The sequence below is a fragment of the Tachypleus tridentatus genome, chromosome 5 (genome assembly GCF_004210375.1).
Source record: "Tachypleus tridentatus isolate NWPU-2018 chromosome 5, ASM421037v1, whole genome shotgun sequence".
NCBI classification, from domain to species: Eukaryota; Metazoa; Arthropoda; class Merostomata; order Xiphosura; family Limulidae; genus Tachypleus; species Tachypleus tridentatus.
In genome coordinates, this window is record NC_134829.1 from 47,390,801 (window position 1) to 47,408,687 (window position 17,887).

At 36.1% G+C, this 17,887-nt stretch overlaps 1 protein-coding gene across 2 annotated transcripts in view; it reads left to right on the forward strand.

Annotated features, from left to right (window-relative positions):
- The window catches only part of LOC143251089 (uncharacterized), a 181,802-nt gene that overhangs the window by 6,238 nt on the left and 157,677 nt on the right, over positions 1 to 17,887 (forward strand). The window contains exons 1-2 of one of the 2 annotated variants that reach the window (XM_076502451.1): positions 4,470 to 4,642; positions 11,178 to 11,823. In XM_076502451.1, the coding sequence (XP_076358566.1) occupies positions 11,761 to 11,823 (63 nt within the window). In that variant the 5' untranslated portion in view covers positions 4,470 to 4,642; positions 11,178 to 11,760. Of the gene's footprint in view, positions 1 to 4,469; positions 4,643 to 11,177; positions 11,824 to 17,887 lie in introns of those variants that run through there. The other variant, XM_076502452.1, reaches the window with a different exon arrangement.

Below are 17,887 nucleotides of genomic sequence, written 5' to 3' on the forward strand. Positions count from 1 at the left end.
AACACGTCCACAGCTGAAAATGTATAGTATATTCAGTGGAATATCGAACCTTGGACCTTACTATACACTATATGCAAAAAACGGCTCGTTTGGGCTGAGAAAACACTTTACATAGAAGAGCGAACAACGTTTCGACCTTCTTCGGTCATCGTCAGGTTCACAAAGAAAGAGGTAACTGAACGGAAGCTGACCACATGTTTGAAAGGGGTTGTGTAACTGTGTGTCGAAATGTAGAGGGCGGTATTAGATGTTTGAATATATAATTTTATTTATTATATTAATATAGGTATAAAGGCGTTCCTTTATATTGGTTTATTTTGGGTTTAAGTTGTTGTATAAGTAAGGCTTCTTTAATTTTACGTTTGTTTATGTTTGTTTTTTATTTAGTATTTGAGTGTTTTCTATGGTTATGTTGTGTTTATTTGACTTGCAGTGTTCGAAAACGTGTGAAGGTGACTTTTTATGTTCTTTGAATCTGGTTTCCATTTTTCTACTTGTTTCTCCAATATAGAAGTCGTGGCAGTTATCACATTGTATTTTATAAATAATGTTGGTGTGGTGTTTGTCTATACACTATACCAACATGTTAATCGCTACACCACACCCGGTCTTAATAAGAAGAGATTAGTAAATATACATTGATTCCTTATCGTAGGAGATTTAGATAAGAAACACTACCCCCCGCTAGTACAGCGGTAAGTCTACGGATTTACAACGCTAAAATCAGGGGTTCGATTACCCTCGGTGGGCTCAGCAGATAGCCCGTTGTGGCTTTGCTAAAAGGAAAAAACACACACAAAAAAAACACTGACTTTTTAATTTTTAAGTATTTTAAAACCGGATGTACTTGTGTAGAGTCACCAAAAGTGTTCTGTTTCAGGAGTAAATAAAACCGAAATTAAGGGTAACAAATATTTTCATTCCTTACTTTTGATGTTCAAATGTCATGCTGTGTTGTAGCCTAAAGAGTGCATAATTCTTCTCGTGATTCATGGTATGCACACATTGACGTCGAGAGAGTACAAACTGCAAAGTTAAACGTCTCTTATGTGACGTCTTTTTATTATCTACTGCCTGACTGACAGACAACACACTTTCGGGGTAATTGGAAGCTTTAAAATACATTTCAGAGTTTGACAGAAAAGTTGAGTTAAAACAGCCGAAGCGCCTGCGAGGGTGTCTCAGGAAGGATCTTTGATATATATAATTATCCTTCCAAGCTTTGTGAGTATAACTACGGTCAAATAATTACAAATAAAAGCACCTACTAGAAAACAAATCTATAGTTTTGAAGTCGATATATATATATATATAAATGGAAATGAAACTTCGCGGAGAAAAATTATACTATTTCGAATTAAAATGATATCTTTGCCTAATCCTTTGAAATATCCAAACGCGAGGGTAATAGTTACGAACTTATTAAGCAAACAAAAGCACCCGAAACAACTGGAATGTATTATTGTTATTACTACTTACTATCTGACGAAAGAACATTAAAAAGTACAATGGAATTATTATTTTTATTTTTGTATGTATCTCTATTTTATTATTCACTATTGCGTTTTGAATTATAGATACTGTCATGAACAAGCCGAGTATTTAATAATTAATTTTATTTAAACGAAAGTAGTTTATTATTTGTGTCCTTTACGATAAAGGTGCGGCAGAAAGGAGGGAGTTCCATATTAACAGTTAGAGCCAGTTTCTCTCTAGGCCTTTTTATTAATCAATTTATCATGTGATAATTCGATAGGTTTTTTGACGGATGAAAAGTTCAAACGTAGAATGATAAATATGGGTGACTTTAATCGAAGTCGGATTGATTTTTGGGGATAAAAGTGAACCTAGAGTTAACAAACATAATTTGTGTTTAGAATCTACTCCAGATACATGACTGATGAGACATTTTACTGCCGGAAAAGGTTCCATGAATTAATTATTTGGTTTTAATGTTTTCGGCATGTATGGAAATTATATTGTCGAAACGTTACAAAGAAAATGAAAATTGTCAAAGCAACATAAAAAAATACGTCATAAATTTGAACCCGTGCAAAGGTTTGTTTGTTTTTTAATTTTGCGCAAAGCTACACGAGGGCTATCTGCGCTAGTCGTCCCTAATTTAGCAGTGTAAGATTAGAGGAAAGGCAGCTAGTCATTACCACTCGCTGCTAACTCTTGGGCTACTCTTTTACCAACGAATAGTGGGATTGACCGTCACATTTATAACGCCTCCACGGCTGAAAGGGCGAACATGTTTGGTGCGACGGGGATTCGAACCCGCGACCCTCAGATTACAAGTCAAGCGCCATGACCACCAGGCCATGCAGAGCCCAGTCAGGAAGTTTAACGATTTAAACATTTTAATGCCGTATCATCAAGTTGGAATTCTCCAATCTTATCAGTGCACTCTTTCAAAATTCAATGATTCTCTTGTGATAACAAGTAAATTATCAGGCTGCGATTTTAAAATCCGTAAGTATGGCGTTTAGAATGTTGTTGCTATACGATTATTTTCCGGGCAGTAAAAATAGGCTAATTCCATACAGTGTTTTAATAACTGCTTTAACATTATAATTTGCAAGAAATCTAAGCTTTAGGAAGTGGACCATATTACTCACGTTGTATATTTCTCGTCGTTGTTGACGGACTTTGAAGTTACGGTAATATAGATTCCAATGAATTATACATCTTGGTATTTTGCAAGGTGACGTAAAATAGACACCGAAACTTTAAAGGTGGGGGTTTGTTACTGTAAATATTTAAATATGTCGAGGACAAAGTCAGTGGATAAGGAAGGGGCAGATGTTTGACAAGGTAAGTAAATGGGGAATGTTTTTTAGATAGGTGGCATTCCACCAAACTAGCTTCTTTTTTCTTTTTTTTTGCCCTGTGGGAGTTATTGGCCTTGAATTTCGCTACCCAGTTTTGGCAGTCGTAGGTTGGGTGGATAACGTTGCTCAGAGCGTGTTAACATACCAGAGATGTTCGCTTTCTCTGGGACTTCTTCAGATATTTCAAATGATGCAAGAAGAGACCTGAAAATGGAAGATAGCCTAACCTAACACGGGCTTCGTAAACAGGTTATATAATAACAAAGTGGATGTGTGAGTTTAACTGTGCCACTTCGTGTTCACACAATTCGGTTTTCAAACAACATCACGAAATGGAAAAAAAAAAAAAAACTAATAATAAAACATATTACTTAATGAAAGGTAAAAGTTTACACAGTAAAGATACGCATTTCCTTGAGGTTTACGCAACAAAAATACACATTATGCAGAGGTTTCATACTGTGAAATAAAAATATCTCTGTTCCCCCCAGTAACACAGCGTTACGTCTGCAGACCTACAACGCTGAAAACCGTGTTTCAATACCCGTGGTGAGCAGAACACAGATAGCTCATTGTGTAACATTGCACTTAATTCAAAACAACAACAAATTCTCAGGTTTGTATAGCAAACATACACCGTGTTACGAGGATTGTGCACTAAAAATACACAGCATTCAAAGGTTTGTGCAGTAAAATACACAGTATTCAGAGGTTTGTGCAGTAAAAAATACACAGTATTCAGAGGTTTGTGCAGTAAAAGTACACAGTATTCAGAAGGTTGTGCGGTAAAAGTACACACTATTCAGAAGGTTGTGCGGTAAAAATGCACACTATTCAGAAGGTTGTGCGATAAAAATACACACTATTCAGAAGGTTGTGCGGTAAAAATACACAGTATTCAGAGGTTTTGTGCAGTAAAAAATACACAGTATTCAGAGGTTTGTGCAGTAAAAATACACACTATTCAGAAGGTTGTGCGGTAAAAATACACAGTACTTAGAAGGTTGTGCAGTAAAAATGTACAGTATTTCAGGAGTTTTGTACCATGAAAGTACACAGTATTGCAAGTTTAGTGCAGTAGCTTTACATATTTCTTCCAAAACAATAAAACAAATCCTTTTGTTGTTATTTTATTTTTTGTTTCCAATACTTCCTCAGTCTTTTCTTTAGTAATTGAGCTTTGATATATTGTCTAACTTCTTAATGTTCCTCACACGTTGTCCTCTTCTCTGCCTTTTTTTTTCCAACCGTTTCTTCCAGATTAATGACCTATCCTTCTCTGGATCATACCTAAAGCTGACCTCCCGACTCGTTCATTCTGTTCATCCAACTTGAGGCATCCTCGTGATGAAAGTGTCAAGCCGAAACATTAGGGTAACAAAACGTTTTTTGTTCCTTAGAGAGAGAAAAATAAAAAAGGTTCTATAGCTGATACCATTGAATGGCTGTAGTTTTATTACTTGTTCTATTCTTTCTTGTTTTTAATATCTGTTCCTTCTTCCTTTTCTTCGTTAGCCCTTACATTTTTCATATTCTGTTCCTCTCTTCATTTGATGAGTTAACGCCCTTTGTGTAACTTCTGGTCTCACAATCGTCGCCAGTAGCAACCTTGAGCAAGACGTAGTGCAGTAGAACTAACGCGTCAAATCGCGTGCGCTAACTCACGTGATCTCTCCTGCCACAACTTGAAGTTGCACGCGTGTAAGGCACGAGAAATACTTCTTTCGAAATCTCACCGACCACAAGAGTAGAGTTGTAATGACTGATACTTACCCCACGCAAGAGTTGTAAACCAAGTGTCCTTTACGGTAAGTTACAAACCGACTGTCGAGAAACACGCCCTTTCTCGTTTGCTTATTACTATCCTATGATAGGTATATAATTCATTATTTAACCTCTTTTGCTACTATAAACAAGCTCGTGTTGATTTTTATATTTCAACCATTTTAAACGTTTTCTTAGATATGGTTCCTCAGTCATCAAAAGTTTGAGAAAAGTTATTGTATGAGACGTGCTTAACAACTTGTTCCAAAGTTGGTTTTCATCAGCATTAGAATAAACATCTCTATTGTAGATCTTCGCTAATCTCTCAAACTTGAAACGATAAAAGAATGTTTTAAATTAAACGAAAGATTAAACGAAATAACTGAAATAGTGAAGTTCCAGGTTTGACACCCAAACAACTTGTTTCCAAGCTAAACTAAGTGGTTTAATGATAAACAGGATAGTTAGATGAGAAAAAATAAAGTGGGTAGACCAGATGGCGAATATGTCTATCTTATATAGGTTAATGTTGAGTTGAAGAAACTATTCTTAAACTTTGTATAATTTGTTTAAAGATGTTGACCACATTACATAGCTATTTATTACAGTTGATTAGATATAAATATGTGTGTTTTCTTATAGCAAAGCTACATCGGGCTAGCTGCTGAGATAGCCATAACATTTTGTGTTTGTCTCTAAATAACATATTTACGTTATCGATTTATAAGCTTCACAAAATAAATGTTAAGTTATTTTCACACCCACAGGATACGTAATTGCTTTGACACTAGTGTTTTCGCACTGTGCCACTACCTGCAGTGGAATATTCAGCAATACTCTAAGCCTCTAAAGTTGATAAAAACTTTCTATCTCTTCAAACGAACTGATCTGATCCGAGTGTGTACTCTTATCTTTTTACCCTTATTAATATTAGCTGTGTCTCCTTAACGTAACAGAGTGAACATCAAAATTACATGTTTCTAACTCATACAGTAGAGACGTAATCATGAATTTAACTCAAGTTGTTTCATTAAAAAAAAAAGTTCATTGATAATAAAAATAAGGTTAGGTTTTCGTCAAATTAGTTATGCTAAACGCTTTTTAAGCATAAAAATAACTGAAGTTGTCGTATAAGAATAAGGTATGTTCGTTTTAAGTCTAAGGTTCCATCTTTGCCAGACCTTATACACTACAGAAATGTTTATGAATTGTTCTATACTCTGATTTTTATCGAATGACCAGGCACTTTATTATATTTTAAAAAAGTAAAACAAATAGCCCTAAGTGTGATTACATATCCACGATCATTAAGCTTTGATATATGCAAGTATTGATATAGCCTTGTTTGAGTTTGTACATAAAAAAAAAAAACACGTAACGTTTTTCAATAATAACATTCACAGCGTATCTTTGTATACTCGCCCTCTGGTGACACATTTTAGACTTAAGTATAGTAACGTTGATAAATAATTCAAGTATGATAGACATTGATTTTAACGAGTTAAATTCTTGTGAAATGTATATAACACCTTAATTAGTTGATTTCAAATGTAAAATTAACCGCACCCTCTCTTTAGAAAAAAGATATAATTTGTGATGTAATCAAGAATTAAATTATCGTAATTAATTAATTAATTACCGTAAGTGAAAAATAACAAATACCTCTATAAAAGATTTGCAGTAATGGTGTAAATGGAAACTTTTTGTGTAATTCTGTAATATTTTAAAACTACGTTGAGGAAATTACATAAAATACGAAATTTTTTTCCTCAGTCAACGAGTTGTTAAAAAGTAACGAGCAGAAAAATCACTTTGTTTTGAGAAAAATTCACCAGAGCTTATTGCGTTAGGAAATTGTTGCTACTAGAGAGCGCTAGGATCGGGATGTTTATAATGGGGAGAGAAAAAAAAGTCACACTTAGATTAACACAATGAGTCTTTTTACCTTTGACTGTATTGATATATATTTTTAAGACAGTGCTATATAAAGAAAGTAGGTGGCTGAAGCACTCCAGGGGAAGGGAGATGTTTTTCTCACAGGCAACCACAGCCTGAAGCCAGAAGAGAATTTTTGTTTTGGAATTTCGCACAAAGCTACTCGAGGGCTATCTGTGCTAGCCGTCCCTAATTTAGCAGTGTAAGACTAGAAGGAAGGCAGCTAATCATCACCACCCACCGCCAACTCTTGGGCTACTCTTTTACCAACGAATAGTGGGATTGACCGTAACATTATACACCCCCACGGCTGGGAGGGCGAGCATGTTTAGCGCGACGCGGGCGCGAACCCGCGATCCTCGGATTACGAGTCGCACGCCTTACGCGCTAGGCCATGCCAAGGCCTGCCAGAAGAGAAACAGAACATTCTTACCAGGTAAATAATGTTCAAAATAATTCGCTGAAATTTCTTTTCTTTTCCCCACAATTCCTCCCCTCAGTTTGAGCCGTTTTACCGCGACAACCGTGATCGCGAAATAGTTATACGACATTTTTATCTTAAACACAAAAAATACATTTTTTTAAAAGATAAATTTAACGACGTCAAGGGGCCATCTGGAATTCTTTACAGTTCAAGTCTGAGCTTGCATTGTTCAGATTACAATTCGATCTTTCTACGTGTGACTCATATCCACACAATCACATGATTACAGTACCACTGAGAGTGCCTCTTAAACAAAGTGGTCTTTTTCCAAACTTTTTTTTTGTAAGAGACACAGACGTGAAAGTCATAAAAGAGAAATGTTTAGTCAATGGTCCTCCATCCTCTTGTTTAGGTTAAATTTACGAGCGAAGATATTTAAGTAGGCTAGTGAGAAAGTATACCTAACTGTTTCACGATTTATGGACTGCTTAAAGATCGTTTATATGCATGCCCTGCGTTTCACGTTTGATCACAAATAGTTACTTAAGCATGGTAGCTAGATATAATCGGGCACAGCAGTTAACACTGATATTCGAAAACAATATGCTTTGACACATATTCATGTTGGGTAGCTACGCCCATTTGGGTGTAATACAGTGTGTTCTAATAGAATTTCGTAACAGTTTGAGAAAGAAAGGTCGAATATGTATATCGTTTCAGTCTCAGTGGACCTTTCTTCTTGTTATTTATTAGAAAATTTCTTTTTACGACCTCGTAAATTCGTGTATAGAAATGATTATTCGTCTATATATATTCACAGCCAGTGAAAGACAGTAGTTAAGTTCCAAACACTCTCGTGGTATTAAATCTTTTGAAGTCTATTCAATGGAAACATAAAACATCTTGCACTTTTCCTTATGCATGTGGTTTGTCAAGATACAAAGTTCAATCAATTCGAATTACAAAATTCACCCGCATCAAAGGCCTCATTTCATATTTGTTAAACAGTAAGTACACAGTAGCAATGTTTTTCAAGACGTCTAGGCCCGGCATGGCCAGGTGGGTTAAGGCGTGCGACTCGTAATCTGAAGGTCGCGGGTTCGAATCCCCGTCGCATCAAACATGCTCGCCCTTTCAGTCGTGGGGGCGTTATAATGTGACGGTCAATCCCACTATTCGTTGGTAAAAGAGTAGCCCAAGAGTTCGCGGTGGGTGGTGATGACTAACTGCCTTCCCTTTAGTCTTACACTGCTAAATTAGGGACGGCTAGCGCAGATAATCCTCGAGTTGCTTTGCGCGAAATTCAAAAAACAAACAAACAATCAAGACAGCTGGTGTGGATATTAAAGTAAAGAGCAACTTTAGGTTAACAAAGATGTTAACATGAAGATGATCTAAGAAAGTCGAAACGTTGTTCTCTACTTTAATTTAATAAAAGTTTTAATACCCACACCAGCCGTCTCGGGATACATTGTTACTTCAACTGGGTTTCTCGTCATCCCAAAGTACTCAGCAGATTGGAGAACTAAGGGAATCTTTGGAAGCAAAACATTTTTATTTCAAATTCCTTGAGGTTCACACATTTTCAGTTTATTAGTTAACACGTGCAGCTTAACTGCCTCTAAGACAAAGACTCTCAATCTTCAAAATTTGGGAAAAATGATCAGTCATTGACAAGACATAAGTTGGTTGTTTTTCTAATGAGTTTTGCTATCATGATTTTCATCAAGTCTGTCAGTTTTAAAATCGTTATTTGTGACACTGGTTGTGTGTTAAAGACAAAGTATCTTAGTTAATAAAAGTTTGAAGAAGTGTTGAATGGGTTACGAAGAAAACTATATTATAACTACAGAACGTTTCCACACAATATTTTTATAGATTTATAATAAAGCTGTCTTGATCACTCAGACAACATCTCCAAACTCTTACTACAAAGTGAGTTCCTTGTCATCAAAAATATCTTACTGTGTTAAGCGTCAGAAGCTGACAAAGCGAAAGGTCATTATCTGACACTTGTACACCTAGTGCTTGAAATCTGTACTAGATTAATAAAGATAGTTATGAGGAAAATAAATCTGCATTGATTTGTGAGAGTGAACGGATTTTAACTCTATATTAATTATTTCCCTGGTGGCTATCTTTTGCTACCACACTCTCGTTATAGGAAAAACGTTGTTTTGTTTTAACTAACGAGTGACCTTGACCTGACCTTTCATAAGAGAGCTATCAAATATCATAAAATTAAATGTATGATCCAAAATAGCGCAAAACAGCTTTTAACTCTGTGTGTTGTGATGTGTTAAACTGATATGCCATTTTTGACTGAGACAGACTGGTACACATAAGTTTGTTTGCTTTTGAATTTCGAGCGAAGCTATACGAGGGCTATCTGCGCTAGCCGTCCCTAATTTAGCAGAGTAAGACTAGAGGGAAGGCAGCAACTCATCACCATCCACCGCCAACTGTTGGGATACTCTTTTACCAACAAATAGTGGGATTGATCATCACATTATAACGCCCCCGCGACTAAAATGGGATTCGAACCCGCGGCCCTCGGATTACGAATCGAATGCTTTAACCACCTGACCGTGCCAGGCCGTACACATAAGGAAACTGGAAGTAACACAGCCAAGAACCTCCACAGAAACTTTCAACACGCCATATATAAAATAAAACACAGGATTACTAGTCGATTTGGACATGCTAGGTGATATTCTGATGAAATAATGGACTGTTCGACAGCTAGGGACAGTTAGCGCAGGTAACCCTCGTATAGCTTTGCGCGAAATTCCAAAACAAACGTACGAGTTACGGTTTGTAGACTTCCACCACCAGTGACCGATTCAGACCATAACGAGCGGAACTAGACACTTGATAAGAAATTAAACAGAATTATAAAGCATAGGAATGGACATATTAATAAGTTCCTGTTTTATTCAAAGATGAATCAAGTATGAACCAGGCGTGGTCAGATGATTAGTAGGATCGGGCTGTGAATCCCAGGTTTATATTCACAGCCCGTTACACTAAAAATACATCCACAGTTTGGAGCGGTAGGTGCGCTATAAGAGTGACTGTTAAATCCTTTTACTGAATCAAACAAGAGATGGCGTAACCTTTGTCGTTTAGCTGCCTTCCCTCTGGTATAGTTTGTTTGTTTGTTTGTTTTGGAATTTCGCACAAAGCTACTCGAGGGCTATCTGTGCTAGCCGTCCCTAATTTAGCAGTGTAAGACCAGAGGGAAGGCAGCTAGTCATCACCACCCACCGCCAACTCTTGGGCTACTCTTTTACCAACGAATAGTGGGATTGATCGTCACATTATAACGCCCCCACGGCTGGGAGGGCGAGCATGTTTGGCGCGACTCGGGTGCGAACCCGCGACCCTCAGATTACGAAGTGCACGCCTTAACGCGCTAGGCCATGCCAGGCCTCCCCTCTGGTATATCAGCTGAAAATTAGGAACAATTGATTCATATAGCCTTCCTGGTAAGTTCTGAAACAAGTGTAACAAAAATGAATATATATATCTTCCAATGATACTCAAATTTAAAACTTTATTCCTTTAATTATTGTTATAAAGATATGGTTTCGTAACTAAGACAATATATTATGAACCAAAATTACAAAGCTGTAGTTAGTTTAACTATATACTTGTAGCTGTTTTCCATTGAAGAAAGTTTAATGTGGTTTTTGTTTTTATTACGTCGGTGGCACTGGTATAGTACTAAACAAGAATGTTTTGGAACGTGTAAAGTGAGATTAGTTTGAAATAGTGGCGTTCCAACTAAAAAAACAAAGTAAAGACACGCCGCGCCCACGGGTTCCTGCCCCACTGTATCTCTGTTCAGTGGTTGAAATGAACTTCAAGTGTTGACACGTTGATTGTAATCTGTTTCATGTACGTGTTATCTTCGAAATGGTAACCACATCTTGATATTAGTGGCACGTGTTAGGTCCACAAAATGTAATTTTGTGTGTGTATGGATGGCTACATTTTCCATTTTTGTAGAACATTTTTCCTTGTGCTTTTTTTTTTATTTGTTGTCGGTTTAAGTTGATTTGTTTTAATTGTTTGTTTGTTCGTTTGAAAATGTCACGCTAGGCTCATGTATTTCTGTGCATATTTTATGTATGTGTAAAAATTACACGAGTTTATTTCTTATAATTATAAAAAAATCTCGAAAGGTTTACACACTGATTTCTTGACATTGTTTTCAGTGAAATGAGGCAAGAACTCACGTGAATAACAAGAAAAACCCAAACGGGGGATAAAGGGTTCTAGCTGACGGTTAGATCAAGGCTACAGAAGATTGCAATAAAAATGTGCCGGTTTCGTAACCTCCCAAGTCCACGTGCTAGAAGTAGAAACGTAGCTATTTGCCATGCTTCGGTGTGTCATGACGGTAAGATAGCAATGTTGTTCAAAGAGAACCCGCGCTCAAGAAGATTTGACGTTTTCAGTAATTTTCATGTGACATTGTGATTTTCTGAAACTACCTGATCGTTCTTGTAAAGTTGTTAAACAGAAAAAAAAACAACAAACACTTAACAGTTTTGATTATTTCACATACGTGAACTCGTAGTAAGAAAATATTTTCGTGTTTTTATCAAAATGATGGTGTAGAGTGACAGAAATTTGATGTAAAATCCATTGTAACAAAACCTGATTTTTCTCGTGAAATCGTTTGATGGGAAAACACTGAGCACGTGACAAGTGCTATAATATTCATATTGTTTCTTGATGTTTTTTGATAATCTGAAATTTAAATGGTGTAGAATTACCGGTCAGGATTAAGAAAAGATGGCCAATGAACATCGACCTTCCAAGATGGACTCTCTTTTATCCAATCTTCGCCGGATTATGGTAAGTATCCAATTGCATGTTTTATTCGACAATATTCGTTCTCTGTGTATTTTTAAAAGCAGCGCGAATAAGTGAAGTTTGACAGCATTTAAGTTAATGTATCTGGCCATCGGTTTCGAATTTGTTTATCTGTTTGAAGTTGAATGTGTGAGAAACACTGGCTAAGTTTATAGTAACCGTAACCAGTATTTTCCGTGAAACACGTTAGATTAATAGGTTTAAAATTCGGATACATAAAGATTTTCATAACTTTAATCAATAGGTAAACCAAATCATCTTATGTGCTGATGTTATTTCCCGTGAACATCGTGTTACTGAAAGTCACACAGAATAAAAACTAAACGACAGTGAGTTTTGTTCTTTCAGAAAGTTTTATAGCATAGTTTTTACTTTATCGACCTTTTTAAGGTCCCCTCTCTCTCAGTACAGCACAAAATAAAAAAAAACTTACTTTACTGGTATGATAAATAAAGTAGCGAAGCGACACTGAGTCCACTGACAGACGGAATCCGTCTCGCCTCAGAGATCACAAACTCTGGCGCGTTTTGGTTTTTGACGTGATACAAATGGGGCGAATGACATTGTATAAATTATTATTATATTTCTTCAAGATGTTAATTCATCACGCTTGGAACCAGGATCTCTGGCAGACCAAACAAATTGAAAGTTGGAAGACTAGAAAGACGCCTTAACACTGGTCATTTCAGTTCATTTATTCACTCATAGCGCCATTGTTAAGTTACCTATATAATAGATCTGCTCATAGGATTATGCCCTCTACAACAATGTCCGCAGCCATTGTTAGTACGTCATAACGAAGAAAAGTTCGTCAAACAGGTAGATGCTATAACAAACAGACACAAAATTCATATAATTCGTGATGAAGAGAAACTCACTTGAAGTAAAAACGTTTCCCAAGACGGCTGCTATGGATATTAAACCTTTTATTAAAGCAAAGTAGAGAACAACGTTTCGACCTTCTTAGGTCATTTTCAAGTAACAAAGAGATTAACCTGAAGATGACCTAAGAAGGTCGAAACATCATTCTCTGTTTTAACACCCACATCAGTCATCTCGAGATATAAAAATACACATCAACTGGTTGATAACATGCTCGTTGTTAAAGACGAGATTGTATGAAAGGCTTTGAATGATCTTGGTAGCTGGAAACCTTCGATTCTTTGTGAGAGTTACCTTGCTTACAATGACATCTACCACATGATATTACTGTGTTTTTATTCATTCATAATATACTAAAAAAGTTGAAGGTTTATCATTTTTTCTTGATAACCAAAACTTCTCTCTCCTCTTGGTATTCAGAACGTCTGATATCAAGAATATACGTCCAAAAGTATCTGGAAAACTTAGTTTTAGAAAATGTACAGCAGAGAATAAGTCAAATTCTGACAACAAAGGAAAGAAACACACAAACAAAGAAACAGAATAAAACCTTTGCTTAAAGTAATGTGTTGTGTATGTGTTTTACTTATTGGCTGCTGAACGAAGAGTTTTCTATGACCGTCTTTACAGCTATACAAAACAAAGACAAAAATTCTTATATGTCGTAGCCATACAAGAAAAACACAAAAGGAATTTTTATTTACCACCAAAATTCAGACATGAAGTTAAGGTGAGACATAACAGAACTCAAAGTACATAAGTCACTGATTATTTCAAATAACACTTGTACGAATAAAACTCCCCAGCTCATACCATTTTGTACAAATATCTGTGTCACCCTTTGAGATGGACTCAACTCTCCCAGAAGTGAGAGGAGACACAGGGCCAAAGTTATATTAATTTGTGATCGTTGCCGTATTTGTGACTTTCCCGAATGTCAACCAAAATATCACATTATACACAGAATACTCTTACGAAAAAGTTAGAAAAAATGTCAGAGTATATATGAATAAACTTAATTCTATCTAGTTGTAAAAGAGCGAAGCTTCAGCTGTGACATACAGACGTATTAAACATTGGGGAACTAATGTTTTTATTGACCTTGATAATATAATGTCTTTAGGTGAGTTATGATGAGTTATTGGAGTCATGAGATGTTGAATAGCTAAAGTTTTCTGGTGTTGGATTTTGTCTTTCCTTTTGTGTATAGAAACTTCTACGTTATTTTTATTTTAGTGTACGTAATTCATACTGGAGTATCTGCATCATATTTGATATACAATAAAATATTTCAAATTACAGGAAATTTAGACAACTTTGTTACTGGACTGATAAAGCTCTCTATCCGGCCAATATTTTAAACTTTGTACACAGATACTGATAGAAAGAGTAAACTATAATTCCAGTGAACAATGCAGGCTATAAAAACTCTAAATATCAAACAAATTTACTTCTAAGGTAAATTTAATAAGCATCGAAAGGTATCATAGAAGGATTTGAGTACAACATATGAAAACACAATGAAATATACAAATCTAAAAAGTCACGTATGTCAACTGCATCTGATATAAGGTCGCTATGAAACCGAATGGATCAGAAGTGCATACGACATTGTTTGACGTTACGAAGGTGATAGGATCAAAATTGATCGCTTTTGAGAAGGGCAAGTGAGCGCCCTTGGGGACGAAAAATTCCTACATTAAGATTGTAATATTGTTTTCATAACGGGGATTTAGAATTTTCAAGAGGAGGATATTCCTTAATGATATTGGAAAGAATAATGAATGTGGATCAGCTTAGGGTACCGGGACCACAAAAAATACTTGTACCAAGTCTTATGCCAGAGGTAGTAAGGAAATGTGTCTTAAAACAGGAGAGAATCTATGAACACAAGGGTCAATGGCAATAACTGACCACATTTCTCAGACAGCAGGGCGAAACCTGACTAAGAATAATTTCCGTCTGAAAACAAGGTCATCAGGATATGGGCTCACCACAGTAAGGCTTTCAGTCATGTCATAGGTTCAATCGTCGGATGCGTCAATCCATTAAAGAATGAAATGGGTATTTTTGATATTTCACACAAAGGTACACCGGTTAACTCGCTGGACGCAGTAGCTTATATATTTCTGTGAGAATGAACTATTAAAACAGGCGTTGAAAAACGTTCGTCTTCGTGCATAATATATTATGGAAAGTGTACAGGAAGGAATGGTGTGCCTTCTACATGACAGCATAAATATGTAGCATTTTAAATAAAAATTGCGCTTCAGGGCTTTTGTTAAAATGTACAGTCGTCAGAAAGAGCATGACTGAACATTGCAACATGGACTGTAACGAGGTGTTGAAACTTCCCAATAGTTTTAATATAACACACTTAACCTCTGTATTTGTAGTTAGAGGCACATAAAATTGTATTAAAACTTTTGTAAGATGATGAAACCAACAAGTCTGTGCTTGTTATTTCTCACTGACTACAAAGTAAACAAACCATCTCAGTCAAAGTTTCTGATAATCACACGGTTAATACAAACAAGTAGGCTAAACAATATACAATAATATTCAGCTTTTATAATAAAGCAAAAAATAATACAAACTGACCGTTTCATTGAACTTATTCTGTTTAGCTAACACTTAAGATAAGTTGTGGTTTTACTAAATGTTTATATTGGTACAGTTGTTAGACACAGACCAGTCTTACTGTTTCAGACGTGGAAAAACTTAAACCTTCCAATGTACAAACTGTGTGTTCTGTCAGTTGTGTACTCAACAAAACTGTTTTTATAAAGTGATTTTGAGTATCACAAAGAGAATTATCTTCGTATCGACAGTTATTTTTTGTCATTACCCTTAGTTTATGTTTATTTATAGACTTTAAAGCTAACTGACAGGCCCGGCATGGCCAAGCGTGTTAAAGCGTGCGACTCGTAATCTGAGGGTCGCGGGTTCGCATCCCGGTCGCGCCAAATATGCTCGTCCTCCCAGCCGTGGGGGCGTTACAATGTTACGGTCAATCCCACTATTCGTTGGTAAAAGAGTAGCCCAAGAGTTGGCGGTGGGTGGTGATGACTAGCTGCCTTCCCTCTAGTCTTACACTGCTAAATTAGGGACGGCTAGCACAGATAGCCCTCGAGTAGCTTTGTGCGAAATTCCAAAACAAACAAGCTAACTGACGACAGTAGATACACGTATATTTGTGTTGGACTTAAACTATTTGCGTTTTATATAGTGAAAACCTATATAAATTAAGAAACTTATTTTGTACATCATAAAGACATATACAACTGCGACCAAATTTGCATGTGGATAAGAATTTACAGACTGGCACGAAATCTACAAATGGCGTGTAAACAAACAAATCTCAACATAACAAATACTTATACGAACTAATAATACCTAGTGTGTATATGACGGAAGCCTCCATACACCAACACCAAATGCATTCTCAAGACGGCTAGTACGGGTATTAAAAACTTAATTAAAAGTCTTCAGAATACATTTTTACATCAAGTGGGTTTCTCGTCATCACGAACACAAAAGTTTGTTTGTTTTGAATTTGCGTAAAGCTACACGAGGGCTATCTGCGTTAGCTGTCCCTAATTTAGAAGTCTAAGACTAGATGGAAGGCAGCTAGTCATCACCACCCACCGCCAACTCTTGGGCCACTCTTTTACCAATGAATAGTGGAATTGACCGTGACATTATAACGTCCCCACGGCTGAAAGGGCAAGCATGTTTGGTGCGACGGGGATTCGAACCCACGACCCTCAGATTACGAGTCGCATGCCTTGACCCACTTGGCCAGGCCGGTGCTCTAACACAACCGTCAAACCTGTATATGACGAAGGCTTGTACTTAGTGACAGGACTTGCGTATAGTAAAAATCTGTACATATTGAAATACAGATACTGTATCTGGTTTGTGTACGGACATAATTTTTATAATACTAAAACAGATATATCTGCATATGACGAGATCTGTACATAATTTATACAGATTTTGTACGTAGTGAGAACCTGTGTATATTGTATAAATGGTAAAATATAACTATACAAATACTCAGATATACGTAGTTGTTCTATCATTCTGTGTGTGACATACATTTAATTACTTTTGTAATAATAAGAAACATAACAATTAACATACTGCTATAGTTTTCGTTTTTAAAAGACGTAGAATATAACGTTTCTAAGTTTTAGATGGCACTAGTGTTTCAGTAACTATTCTACATAAAACTAATTTGATCCAAACACGGCACAAAAATGCCTTAAAGTGTTTTTTTTAATACAGAAAGCAATGCATAAGAGAAGGTTTGGCTGTTAACTTGGTTTATTTCTTATATATAAGACGAAACATACAAATAGAGAAAATATTCCAATTTTATACATCAAAGCAATTTTTTTAATGTAACTCCTATATCAAACAAATGCAATTATTCTTCATTTTAAAATATCCGGTTGTACCGAGCATGTACGAAAATCTAGAAAACATAATTGAGTTTTTTCATCACTAGAGGACGCGATGCACATTCTTGCTCAACCAATCAATGAAAAGTTCTTTTTCTTCAAAGAAAACCAGAGCTGAAACAAAAGATATATTCATTTATTTATTTTTAGTACTTAGTTATCTATCATACCAAAAATGTTCTAAATCTTACATTGATTATTCTTTAAGAAATTCATATTTCGTAGTACAGAAACATAGCTAAAAACTGTTTTTAAATAGAATAAAAAGTTTCAACATAGTATGAAACTGCTAAGAAAATATTTTATTGTTGTGTTATGTTAATCACACTGTTTATGTGTTATTTGTATTATTGTAATATGGTTAACAATTTAGACGAGTGGAAATCACATGCTTTGTCTGTATAAGTTCTACAGTTGTGAAAACCAACTACTAACTTATAAGTTTCTCTTTGGAGAACTTAACTGCTATATCACTTAATATCTACCTATGACTTACATTGAGTCGTTGTGCCGGATAAATTGACTCATTCCAAGTTGAGTGACTACACCTACCTTAGCTTCACCACCCTCCATAACCACCTCCACCGCCACCTTTACCATAACCACCTCCACCTCCACCTCCTGAGTTCAATGATAAAGGTACAGCAAGGAGTCCAAGGGCAACTGATCCTCCACCACCTCCGTAACCTCCGCCACCA